The following is a 13,403-nucleotide window of genomic DNA, read 5'->3' as shown; positions in this document are numbered from 1 at the left end:
CCTTGCGCAACACCTGGAGACAAGCTGGAAAGGGGTTTTTATATGACGTCAAAGAGTATATATACTATATGTAGCCACTCAAGACCATTTTTGATTCCGAGCCTATAGAGAGAGAGAGAGAGTTTTAGAGAAGAAATAAGCTCCTGGGGACCTATTTGTTCTCTAAAACAAGGGGCACCCATTTTTAATTACATGCCGTCAAACAGATGTAGAGTACTTGTGTGGGATCTAGATGTAGAGTACTTGGATGTGATTTACCACTTCTTTCTTCTCACTGTAGAAAAGGCAGGCTATCAATGTAATTCATGGAATAAATGAATGCTTGCCCTATCTACTAACGTGGATGCCGCCCCTTTCTCTAGCTGCCATGTTTAGGCCAATGCATTTATAATCATCAACTTAGAACTGCAGAGCTAGAAGGCACCATGTAGATCATCAAGTCCTGGCCCTGTCAAGGAAGAACAGGGGGGATTTGAACTCGCAACCTCTGGCCCCGTAGTCAGAGGCCTAATCCACTAAGTAGTCACATGCTGACCAAGTAGTTTAGACATGTTTCTATGTTCTTCTTGCTTTTGTTCCATAGCCAGTCCAACACAAATGTAATGTTTGTAATTCTTCCTCTCATTCTGAATACAGCCAACAAAGTAACCTCTCTCCTTTCAAGATTTTTTTTCTTAGTTGGTTAGATTCATGAATTGCTTTCTCAATTTATTTCTGTCTCTTTTTGCCCTCCCACCACCTTCTCTTCCTTCTCATGCTTACATTGCCTTTGCCCTCTTGCTTTCAGTCCCAGCAATTTAAATGTTATCACTTTGTTGTTAAGGACACACTACACCTGCTTCTCTCCTTCTATTTTAATCCCATTTCCACCACCTATAATTATCTCTCACTTTCAGAACTTGGTCCTTGATCCTTTAATTGGCTTTTGAAAACTCTTTGATCCATTTGTATCTTCCTTTGTGCCAAAGCCATTTTCTATTTAAAGAGTAGATAAGCACATTATTTTAATGTATATATATTTACATTTTGATTGGGTTGGTTTTTCCTGCCATTAGCTTACAGCTACCCAATAACAGCAGAGAAAATTAAGAACCTGGTGCTGGTGCTTTTAGTTGAGTACATCATTCCTCCATCTTTTGGTTGAGTTGGACACTTAAAAAGAGACCGCCCATCACTGTCACTGAAAACAGTGATGGTCATGATTAAGACCTGGGGGAAGGGAAGTTTTCTGTCTCTTCATGTGACTCCTTTTTGTCTTTCTGATGAATCCATTTCCTCAGCTATTGCAATTCTATTTGGGGAAATGTAACCCAGCCAGAGAATTGACTCATGGCTAAAGCCTGAGCAATCTTCTTAAAGTCATCTTCTGCACTTAATTTCTTAAGCTACCTTTTCCATTTTTAACCTTTGGCCAATGACATTGCAAGTGTCCTCTAAGAGTTGTGCTTCATGTACAGGCTAGTATAGCTCCACACACAACTAGAGAAGAGACAACAGACTTGAATGAAGAAATGGTTAAATATATTTGTTTACTAGGTTTATATCTCTATCCCTATTTTTGCTTCAAAAAGGGAATGCAAACAGCTACTAAGGAAAGGAAGAAATAAGTACAAGTTAAAAACAGAACTTTGATTATTTAAAATAAATAAATAACAATAACAGCAATTTAAAATAGACCATTTTTAAAGAGTATCGCCCAAATTAAAAGCTCTTTTATAGCAACCCAGCTACAATCAAAAGGTCACGAACCAGATCATATGTTCAGTGCATTTATGATGGTGGCAAAGCCCAGACCTCAGGAATGTTACTTTTTTTTTTTGTACTACAGTTCCCAGAATTGCACAGCCATACAGCCCATGGCTATGAAAATGAGAAGATGGCACCTCTCTATTCTGTGTGCAAAAGAAGACTAGACTGGCAACAGAATCTTTATTCAGTACTGACAATGGATCTTTGTCCCTGAATGTCAAGCCTCATAGCACCAAAACATCACTATCTGTGCACAAGAGAGGCAGAAAGTGAAAAAGCAGTGCAGTAAAACTCTAGGGGAGATCCTGAAATTAGCCTAATTGAGACTGATTACACTCAGATCAAAAGAGGAGGGATGTAATTGGTTGTCTGGTTGGCCAGTGAAGAGGAAGGCTATATTACATATACTGCAGGAGGCTCCAAAACTTGGCTAATCAGGTGGCAGGAGAGGCTAACCCAGAGAAGTCCAGAGGGTATAAAGAAAAGAGTGAAAGATAATAAGGCGATACCTCTAATTGTCTTTTCTCCATTGTCCTGTCCTCTGTCTCCTTCATTTCCCACTTCCAAAAGAAGGAAAACAAATTAGGATGTTGGAAGAAATTAAAAAGGCAAAGGGAACCAACTGATTTTCTAGTTCACACCAAGTAGCTATTTTTAATGTTTCCTGCAAAGGAAGTGAGAGCTGCCCATAGAAATCAATGGAGAAATCCAAGAGTTTAATGTAGTTTGCAGGGAGGGGAAGAGACAGACACCAAGGTGCCCTTTGCAAGCCCAAACAAAAAGGTAACATCAAAGAGGGCCATCCACATTTAGAATGAAATGTTTAAGAGACAACTCAGCTAATACAAACTCCAAATCAGAGTTCATTGTCATAGTATTAGAGATTGGAAGGGGCCATGGTTGGGTGAGGGTGACTCATAATGGTAGAGTTCACATTGGATACTATAATTTGGGATCTGAATGACTTGCAACAGTCCTGCAGTGCTGTCCAGTGGCAACAGCCCCTTTTGCAACTGGGTTTAGTTGGGTTGAAAACAACTCTGTGGTGTTATCCCTTGTCCTTATACCGATGTTGCAGATTAGTCTAACAACTTAGCTCAGAGCACCTGGTTGTGTAGCTAGTTCTCTTACATGCCTACTGAATGTTGGAAGACTTGGGCTGAGAGCCAGTTATTTAGTTTAATCAACTGATATATCAGAAGTGTAGAGGAAACTGATTTGGTTTCCTTATCAAAAATCTCCATATGGGATCGAGGCACACAAAATGACAGACACAGGAGAGACATGCATCTACTTCAGTTGGCCTCCCAACCCAGCATGCAGACCAAGTGCATGCAGAAGCCTAGAATTGTCCTTCCCTTTCAGAAATACAAAAGTAGTAGGTCTAATCTGCAATGGCTGGCCCACTACCACAAATGGGGTGCAGCCCCAGGTTACCGCTAGCCTTCTCATTCCTGCCAGCCACTTCCTTGAGTGCTCAATCAAATCCCTGCTTGTATTCCCATCTGCTATATTCACTTGCCTTGGGCACATGTGTAGGAATACTGAATTTTGTCCAATATTCTGCTGCTACCTCTGCCTCCACCTGGTCTGTGGCTTCTGGTCTGTCCATGGTGTGTACAAGGTGCTACTGGATCCAGTTCAAAACACAACTGCAGATCTCCCACTCCCTTCTATAGAAAGCAACAATTTCCTTGTTCAAGCCAACTTTGGCAGCTGGATGTCTGCATTTTCTATCTGTCCCCAAGGCAAAGTCAGCCCAAAACAGCTGCTTCGGGTGCCATACTTTTCTTAGATCCATCCAACCCACATTTTCAGCAAATCAATTTATTTGTGTGAATTAGCCTGTAGGTGAAAGCTCTATTGATCTCCTTTTGATCACTTAAGCCATTAGTACTGATTCTGGGTTACCTAACAGCAATTTTCCATTTGTGGCTGTTGTTGCAGACAACATTCAGCACCTTTCAGGGTCACAACCACCTCCTTATATGGCAGGCCTCCAAATGTTACTGGACTGCGTTGTCCACCATCAAGTCACTGCTAGAGCTGCTGGCTGGGGTGGTGGAGTGTTTAGGTCAAAATCCTCTAGAAGCACACAGTTGCCAACTGCTGTTGTATGGCCTTTTAAAGAGCAGGTCCACTCTGGCATGTCACAGGCACAGGAGATAAATATGTGTAAACAATTATGTGTTTATGTATATATGGCATGTTCAATTTGTAATTCAGTTTTTCTCCAAAGAATTACAGGTGACATAAATGGTTTTGATTTTTTTTTTCATTTGAGCCACACAAGAATCCAGGTTGAGAGTGAGTGACTGGTCCAAGGTCATCCATGGAGAGTAGAGATTTGAACTTCAATTTCCCAGGTCACCACCATACCACACTGACTATTTGAACTGCTGATGCAGCACCATCATCATCATAAACCAGTGGTAGAAAATACACAGCCTTCTAGATGTTGTTAAACTGCAGCCCTCGTCAGCCTTAGGCCACCTTGCTAAGCATGTCAGTTGATGGAAGCCACAGGGTAACAACCTATCCTGAGATCCAGGAACGAGATATAGCCCAGTGCTTCTACCTATGCCTGTGGCATTTGCAGTCTGGCTGCTACTGATCTCTGTTTGCAGCAACCTGCAGCTGGATAGTGTTAGCTGAATCAGGAAAGTGCAAATCTATTGCTCTCACCATTGGGGACGGATGACATGTCTTTTCAGTACCTTTCCAATTCTGCGATTGACACAGGTATCAAAACCATCCCATTAGAACATTTGAAAATATTTGCTAGCCATGCTCGACACAGGACAAACAGCCAAGCGCTTGATGACATAATAAACAGACACGCATCTATCAGCAATGGTAGCATTCGAAAAAGAGTTTCAGAACACTTTAGCATCCCGAGACACTCTATCTCTGACATTAAAGTCACCATTCCTGGACAAAAGAACATCTAAGACAGTTTTTCATGCAAAACCATTAGCTGACAAATATAAAGACCCAGAAAAAAACTGGAAACTTTTGCAAAAAATCCCCAACAAAACCCACAATTTCTCCTTTAGCCCTCCCATTCCAGAAAAATCGGAGGGAAAGTTTGTTTCCTAAATTTTTCCAGTTTTCCTCCTGTGTGGTTGTACACCTCTAAAAACAATACATTGAGAGATTCACAAAGGTAGGAGAAGAATCACCTGATCTTCCAGAATACTCCACTTGGCTAAGATATTCTAGAAACTGTTGTAATATATATAATATAATATACTGTATATATATCAGGTGATTCTTCTCCTATCTTTGTTAATCCCTCAATGTATTGTTTTATGTTTATATATGTCCATCTCTGAAAAGTCAGTTCCACCCCTTGGAGCTTAAACAGAGTAGGAACTTTTTCACCATAGTACTTGTGTTATTCATTTCACCAAGACAAGGATGTTTGTGTTGCTCCCCAATAACTGTCTTGTGAATTAGCTAATCAGATGGGGATCACTGTGTGTACTTTATGTTTCAGTTTCTTTTCCCCCCGACTTTACTGTCCTTTTGTATAGCTCTATAGCTGTATATATACCTCTAATCTACAGGCTAGTTATTCATGCATCTCATGAAGTAGGCTGAAGCCCACAAAAGCTTACACCAACTAAAAGTGGTTAGTCTTTAGCTTTTCTTGTAAAAGAATAACAGAACTACTGCTGTTGACACTGTGTGAAAGGTGCAGCCGGAACTACATGCCCTCCTGGTTCTATATAAGAGCAGAAAAGTGTTCTGGAATGGTTAACAACGATAATGAGTATAAAGGTTTGAATAAAACCACATGCAATCTCTCCCAGAGGCTTCGCAGCAAAAGGATAGATTTCAGAGCAAACAGATACTGAAGGAAAGTTAATATAAGCTGACCCAAAGGGGAAGCAAATCCAGTTCTTAACAGAGGCTCGAGAAGAAGGCAGCCAGTGTTTGGTGCTCTGTCTGTGACATTCGGAGAGTACTGTGGTCTCTTTGACTTGTAAACCACTTATTTTTGCATGCTGCCCATTTTCATGCTGCAGAGAAGGTCACTATGGCGCCTTGCTATACAAGGATCAGTTCCTTCTGTGGTGCCATTTCTGTAGGGAAGGATCAAGATGCAAAGAACTGATGCTCATGGCTGGAAGCGACCCGATCAAAAAAGAAGGCATGTTGTACTGGGAATGGTGAAACTTTAGTTGCACATCAATATTGCCAAGAACTGACCTAACTGTGCTATATTTTTTTTGGTATTCAGGGTGCAAGAGTATTTGTTTGTTTAGCAGAGAGTAAAAGCAAATCAAAACTGGAGTTCATTTTTTTACTGGCATGTGCAAGACTTTAAAGGTGGAAGGTTAGCCCTGCTGGGAAGACCAGATAGCAAATGTTTGTTGTAAGAATTAATGGTTCTGCACCATTCTGTCTAACATTTATAGATTAATGCTGCAAACCTAGAAAAGAGATACTGTAATTGCTGCTTTAGTATAACAATGCTCTGACTTCCATTGGACTGAGATCACAAAGGATGGCAGCTAGCACTCTTTTATTTTAATCAATATTAATGGCACAAACATTTGACCTCTAGATTTTTTGCAAGTGATGTTTGTCTAAAAGAAAGACAGAAAGAAAGGCACTTTGTAACCACCCGGTATGATATCGACAATGGCTTATTTTTAGGGAAGTTAAAAGAGCCAGGATGGAAGGAATGTCTGTCTCTGCTGTTTGTGACTTTAACAGAAAAGAGATGCAAGCACCTTACATAATAATTTTAATCCATTTGGACCTCTTTCTTAAGGCTATTTAAATTTGTAGCACTAAAGCAAGGATGACCAACATAAGCTTTCAGCGGCAAAATTGTACAAAGCCAGTTAAAGCAAGCATTATCTTATATGGCCTTTAGCGGCATTGTCACCAAAATTCAATGGAACAATTTGTCATTAAACTTTTGATGGCACAGGCTGTGGGGAAGGTATAGGAGATACAAAAATGGACTCGGTGGCTACCTGTTACTCAACCCTGTACTAAGAGATTATCATATGGATTTTTCAGTGCTTTGACACACCAGGTTTGGCCTGGTTTGAGTCATAGCTGACTATGGTTTGTTTGACTATTGCTCTTGGAAGTAAGGGATCCAATAGATTCCCCCCCCCACCAGATTTTACAGCCTCTGAGGAAGTAGCATTTTTGTACCTTTCAAGATTCATTATAAAGCAATGTTTTGGAAGAATAATGTGCACCAAATGTTTGCACATACTTTGTAACGAGATTGGCTAAATCTATACAAATGGGGGGAAATGCACAAACATGTTCTAATAAATGGAGAGGAAATGTGTACATTATGTAAAATGTGTTAACAAATAAATGCATTACATAAAACGTTTTAAATTATAATGCATCAGATAAATTCTTTACATAATTGCACACACATGTACAGTAACTGAATTTCAATGCAGGAAGAAAATTATCCTAACCTGGTAAAGAAAAAAAAAAAAAAGCAAAGTGTGCTGCTTATATAATATCCTGTAGCATTTCAAGCACTCTCTGGGTGGTTTATAAGCTAATCATGCAGGCTAGACATTGATTCTCCCCGCCCCCCGTGAGCTGGGTGTTCATTTTAACAACCTCAAAAGGATGGAAGGCTGAATGAACCTTGAGCAAGGTACCTCGGATTGAACTCTGGGTCATGAGCACTGCTTGGCTGCAGTACAGAAGTTTAACCACTGCACCATGAGGTTCTGGTACAAAAGCTGGATGGGAAGAAACTTGTGGAATTTTGAGAAATACAATGAAATCGAGATGGAACTATTTCCATATTCTCATCCTAGGTTCAAATTGAAGTGTGCATTAAAATAGTATTTCTCCATTGCATGCTAGTAGCATAGTAATTATACATTAATTTTCTGGGTGACAGATTTTAACAAGGACATTAGAACCATCAATCCCAAGTATGTCCACAGAAGGATGAAGGATCTGGAAACCAAGTCCTTTAAGGAACCAGAAGAGGCTGGTGACTTTGATGCCATGGAAGCTATGAATTCACTTCAAGTTTAACTCTGGATTTACTGGAGTTGTCCAAGTTTCTGAAAAAGAGGTGCAGCACCTTGGATAGCTCCTTTGACTGTCAGCCTCAGCCTCCGAGTCCCTTCATCCTGTCTCTCAAGTCATCAGAGTTGCTGGCCTCTGCTATGAAGAAGAGTTGTAAGAGTGGATAAACTGCTGGTTAGCTCAGTGACTTAGGTCTCTGGCTGTGGGGTCAGAGGCTGGGAGTTCAATTCCCCATGGTGCCTCTATAAGAGGGGGAGGCACCATGGGGCTGGACTTGATGACCCATAGGAGCCCTTCCAGCTCTCCAGTTCAAAGATTATTATAACTATAAAAACTAAAATTCCTAATGCTGTCTGGGAGAATCTTCTCTCTCTATGAAGCAGCTGAAATGATTGATTTCAGTCAAGTCCCCGATTTAGAATAACTAAGAAAATGAGTTCATTTAAAGCACTGATTTAAATCCCATTCCCAACTTTCTGAATCATCAATTTCCAGAACAAGCATGGGCATCAATATAACCCACATCTCCTTAGAACTAAAGCAAAAGTCTTTCTAGTGTCCAGGACCAGAATCTAAAAACTCTGGTCATGCAGGCTAGATGCTTTTCCCACTACCATTCATTAATTTGCCTCTTTTCATTTTTAAAATGTGTAAGCCATACTCTGTTCACAAAGGATCAAAGGGTCCCATATAGCCAAATATGATATTAGAGAGATTCCAATAGTTATTATGTTGGTCTTTGTGAGAACAGAACATCAGACTAGACAGGCCTTGGATCTGATCCAGCTGGATTCTTCTTATGTTTTTTATTCAAGAACATTTACTATTACCTAGCATCAGTTGTTTTATGGATACAACCAAAGTGAAAGGCTAAGATGATTGGGATTTCCAAATGACTTTGTAGACGCTGTTCTAGTGAGCAGATGTTAATAGCATACCTCGATTCTTCTCTGACATATAGAATTACTCTATGAGAAAACTTTCCTAGGTGGGTTGATGATCCTTGTGACATCTCTACAGGGTAGCAGAAGACTTCCTAAGTACCTCATACGTTCTCAACTGTCTTTTTGTTTTATGCAAACTATCATGCTGTCCATATATTTTATATCCTTGTGGGGTTATAGCTCAGTGGGTGGTAGAGTACACACTTCACGTACAGAAGATGTTGGGTTTGATCTCTTGCATCTTTGGGGGGGGGGAGATACCATGCTTGAAACACTGGAGACAAGTGAGAATTGACAATACTAGATTAGTATCCATCTCAATCAACTTACAACTTCTTATATATTACCCAAGGTCCTTCGGAATAACTGATTACCAACAGAGCCTGGGAGTAACTGTTTACTAATAGGAACTACAGTCCTCACTTTCTCTCATTCTTGTGCATGAGAACAAAGACCCTCACACACACACACACACACACACATAGTAAGATGGCAAAATGTTTTCTGCCACTGTCAACAAGAGTGCTTGCAATCATAAGAAAACTTCCACACATACTCGCCTTCAAAAATTTTGTAGAACTACGATAGGTGCCCACTGGACTCCTAAAACTTACAAGCATCTGGTGTCTTTTAGAAATTAGAAGCATTGGATGGGTTGCTAGGGTCTTTTTAATCTATCAGCCTGTCATTCTGTATTTTTTCTATTTATGTGTATGTAACTTCACAAGGGGGGGGACTACTAGTTTTGTGCACAGGCATTCTGTTCAAACCACAGATGCCTTGATTTAAAAACCCACAAACCTACACTCTTAGAAGCTAAGTTGGACCACATTATGTTGGAAAGTTTTCTGCTACTGAAATAAACACATGGAAACACAAGAGTATTCATATGCTCTTTTTTTAAGTCACATTTATCTTTATCAGTCTCTTGCAAAAAAGCTTCATGAGACATCATGCTCTATGTTGGTTAGCTAATTAATTCATTGTTACCTTTTATTTTATGTATTTGGTACAATAAACTCCAGGCACTCTACAAGACTCCCCTCCCCCATTCGCACAACAATGTAATGAGGTAGGCCAGGCATCTAAAGGACTAGTTCAACATTCTAGCCCCTGGCCTATACCATGTCCTAGCTCTGTTTAGCCACATCCCATGAAGCCAGTGCATTCTGGTACTTGGTCTGGGGCTTGCATATACATACCCTTTTGCCTCCAGTTAGTGGGTATACATGGCTCTCCTAACAAAGTTGTAAGCATAAAATTGAGGAAAGAAGAGCTTCCTGGAGGAAAAACAGGGTACAACCCCACAAACCATAGATATTATTTGAAATGGACCAATGAATCCAGGCAAATCCGTTTACAGCCTAACTGAACACCTGCTCTTCTCAGCATCCATTAATTGAAAGAAAGTCTTGTTGATTTCAGTGGGGCTCATTTTCTGCTTCTTCCTACAACCCAGATCAGATTAAAGTTGGTTTCCTGCTGCCATACCCCATGGAGCAAACACAAAATCCACACACACAACCCACACACAGACACCATTTGATGGGGAGTGCAGGTAATGGACTCCCACTTCAAAAGAGGGTGGGGAAAGCAAATAATCCAATAGGAAAATGACCAGTTGCGCAAGCTTCTCCTTTAGAAGTTTACTTTAAAGCAAACCTCATTTTATTCATTTGGATTTACTCTCGGATCAGCACAGCTGGAATCGTAGCCCTGACGGATCAGCATCAACTTCCTCAAATGGAAAAGTGGAGAGGAGTTCACAGCAGCACCAACACCCCACAGACAGATGCACTTCAACTGCTCCTGTCATCCCGATGGCCTTAATGGGTCTGGACGTGAACCTGTGAGTCCAACAGGACCCGGCATATTGGTATTTAATGCACAGGGTGTTTGCTTGGAATAGGGACGCCACCAGACCCACGGGCTGGTAATCTGGAGGACCCCGGCCGCAGAAGGGGGCTTCTAACCGCTTCCTTTTCTGCTGCAGCGGCTCCGGAGCCTCTGAAGCAGGCGTTTAGATGGGGAGGGCGGCGGAATCGTCTGCTCTGAACCTCCTTTTGCCTTCCAGCCCGCGCCCTCCTTCACCAACGCCGACAGACGGAAAGAGGCGCCGCCGCTGAAATCCCGAAGCCGTTCAGCCCCCAGCCGTTCAGCCCCGAACCCCGAGCGAAGAAGCCCTTTCCCTCTCCCCCCCCCCGGCTCCGCTCCGCTCCCTCCTCCGCCCTTCGCAGGAGGTTGGAATGGAAACGGGAACCCCATTGATCCGATTGGCGACTCCCCTTGCCCCTCCCTCCCTCGCTCCCTCCCTCCCTTTTGGTCCAGCCCCCCCCCCCGGTAAAAGCAAAAAGGGTCAGGTTCTTCCTCTCTTTCTCCCCCCCCCCCGCGCGCCCCGCTAAAAGGACTCCTTTCCGAGAGCTCGCCCAAAAGCCAGGGGTGTCGTCGGCGTCACCAAGCTCTCCAGCCCGGCGACCTTCAGGGGGGCGCCGGAGATGCCGCCGCGGGGACGCGCCCGAACCGCGCCCCCAGCCCAGCCGGGCAGCGGAGACGCGGAGAGCGCCCGGGGGCGCGGCTCCCCGCCGGCCCCCGCTTCCCCCGCCCAGCCCAGCCCAGCCCAGCCTTGCCCCCCCCCCCCGGCGCCGGCCGGCCGCCTCCTCTTACCCGCCGCCGAGTGGATCTTGGTCTTCCGGGGAAGGGACATCCTCAGCGCCTTGTCCAGGCTGGTGGGGTTCGGCATGCTGCCGCTGCCGCCGCCGCTGCTCCTGCCGCTGAAGGGGGCGGGGAGGCGGGCGCCAAAGGCCGGCTGAAGAGGGCGGCCGCCCCGCCACCCGCCGGCCCCCGCTCGCCCGCTCGCTCGCTCGCTGGCAGGCACGCAGACGCGGCCGGGCGGGGGCGGCTGGTACTGCGGGTCTCGCGTTGGCTGCTTCTCCCCCCTCCTCCCCTCCTCCGCCTCGGACTGCGGGAGCGGCTGCTGAGCCCGCGGCTCCCGATTTGGCCTCGGCTCTGGGCTGCGGAGGGGGGAGGGGGAGGGCAGCTGGAGGTAATGGAGGGCGGGAGGGGGGGAATTGCTCAGGGGAGGGTCGGATCCTGAGGCCGCAATGCGAACGGGGAGCTCGGAAACAAGGGGGGGGGGAAGCTGGCGGAGGCGGCCAGGATTCTGCGGGCTCATGGCCGGGATGGTCTTTGCGGACTGGCCTCCGGCCAAGGGGCTGCTGTCCCTTGAGCGGGGCCGGGCCGATGCTGCTCGCTTTGGGCCGCCGTGGTGCGAATCGGGCCCGCCTCGGGGTTAAAAAGCGGGCGACCTTAAGGTTCTTCTCGGTTAGGAGCTTTACGGGGAGAAGAGAGTCGGCGGTTCGGTGGACGGCGTGGGGGCGCCCTGAAGGCATGGGTCCGTTAGCCCTGCAGGGAGAGGCGCCCTCTTTATGCCAGCTTTCCGGCACACCGGTTTGTCCGCCTCCTAAAAGGTGGCAGGATGCGAGCCCCTGAGGCACAGGGTGGATTTCCCGCCCGTGGTGTTACGTGAAGGCCTGATTTAGCTGCCGCTAGCCAAAACTAGGCACGGTGTGAATGCGCGCAAGTTGCACCGGCACGTCAGAACGCGGCCAATGCAGAGGGACTCGAGGGAGGAAGCCTCGGGTCTCTCACCGCCCCCCCCCGTTTTATCTCCAATAAAACCAGGCCGTATGTGTGTGTGTGTCCCAAACCCAAAGAGAGTTCCCCCTGTAAAATCGTGCAACGCGCAATCTAAGTATTACCTAAGGGCAGCCCCGGCTCCATGGGCATCGGGTCTCCGGCAGGGAGGAGTCCACGGGTTGGTTGGTTGGTGCGCCTGGACTTGGAAAGTGGCGAGTCGCCCCCACCGCCTCTGTCCAGAAATGAGTCGCGGAGTCCTAAACAGCCGAAACCAATCGCTGTTCTGCTCTTGCAGCGGTTCCCTCCTGGATCCAGTCTTGGCAGGAGGACGTGAGGAGCTGGCCGTTGGGAAGTCGGAGGGATTTTTTTTTTAAGTCCACTTATTTCTAACTACTTTGCTTAAAACGGGTGATGGTCCTGCTGTCTTCCACGCTTGCTCTTTGGAGGTCGATTCCTTCCTTGAGAAGATCAGTTGGGTCCAATTACCTTCCATTGGAAGCCACCCAGAGTGGTCGGAAGACCAGATGGGCAGGGTATAAATTAAATAAAATACTGTAAATAAATAAATAAATAAATAAATAAATAAATAAATAAATAAATAAATAAATAAATAAATAAATAAATAAATAAATTCCTTAGAAGCTGAGGCTTTTTGTTTTTTTGGTGGATTACAACTCCATGGACCCCCCCCCCCAGGCAGTACAGGAGATTTTAGGTGTTGTAGTCTGAAAAAGTAACATTTCAAAACGTGGGTTATGGGTCTTGGACTTGTAGAGCAGCCCACAAGCAGGGAGAGACTGCAAGGCGACTGATGAGGATCTTAGTGTGATGTGTTTGAGGTCTCACTCTCCAGGGCTGGCTACCATCTCTTGAGCTTGTAAAGAGTTACAAAAGGGAAAATACCTAGAGAGTGATGAACTGGGGAGAATTGCTTTCAAATGTCCAGAGGGCTCCAGTTATAGTACAAATGACTCCTTGTTTGCAATCACATGGGCTGGTGGTCCCCAAATGCCTAGCCATGCGTACTGGGTGCAGAATTTC

General features: G+C 44.8%; 1 protein-coding gene across 4 annotated transcripts in view; it reads right to left on the bottom strand.

The window, feature by feature from the left end:
• The window catches only part of ATP8A2 (ATPase phospholipid transporting 8A2), a 417,881-nt gene extending 405,251 nt beyond the window's left edge, over window positions 1–12,630 (bottom strand). The window contains exon 1 of one of the 4 annotated variants that reach the window (XM_020788593.3): window positions 12,485–12,630. In XM_020788593.3, coding sequence (XP_020644252.1) covers window positions 12,485–12,512 — 28 coding nt within the window. In that variant the 5' untranslated portion in view covers window positions 12,513–12,630. Of the gene's footprint in view, window positions 1–11,390; window positions 11,656–12,484 lie in introns of those variants that run through there. The other 3 variants (XM_072993721.2, XM_072993722.2, XM_078390020.1) reach the window with 3 other exon arrangements.
• Window positions 12,631–13,403: the final 773 nt, after the last annotated feature.

The sequence above is a fragment of the Pogona vitticeps genome, chromosome 3 (assembly GCF_051106095.1).
Source record: "Pogona vitticeps strain Pit_001003342236 chromosome 3, PviZW2.1, whole genome shotgun sequence".
Taxonomy (NCBI): domain Eukaryota; kingdom Metazoa; phylum Chordata; class Lepidosauria; order Squamata; family Agamidae; genus Pogona; species Pogona vitticeps.
The sequence above is the reverse complement of the archived record's forward strand: the minus strand, read 5'-3'. Positions and strand labels throughout refer to the sequence as shown.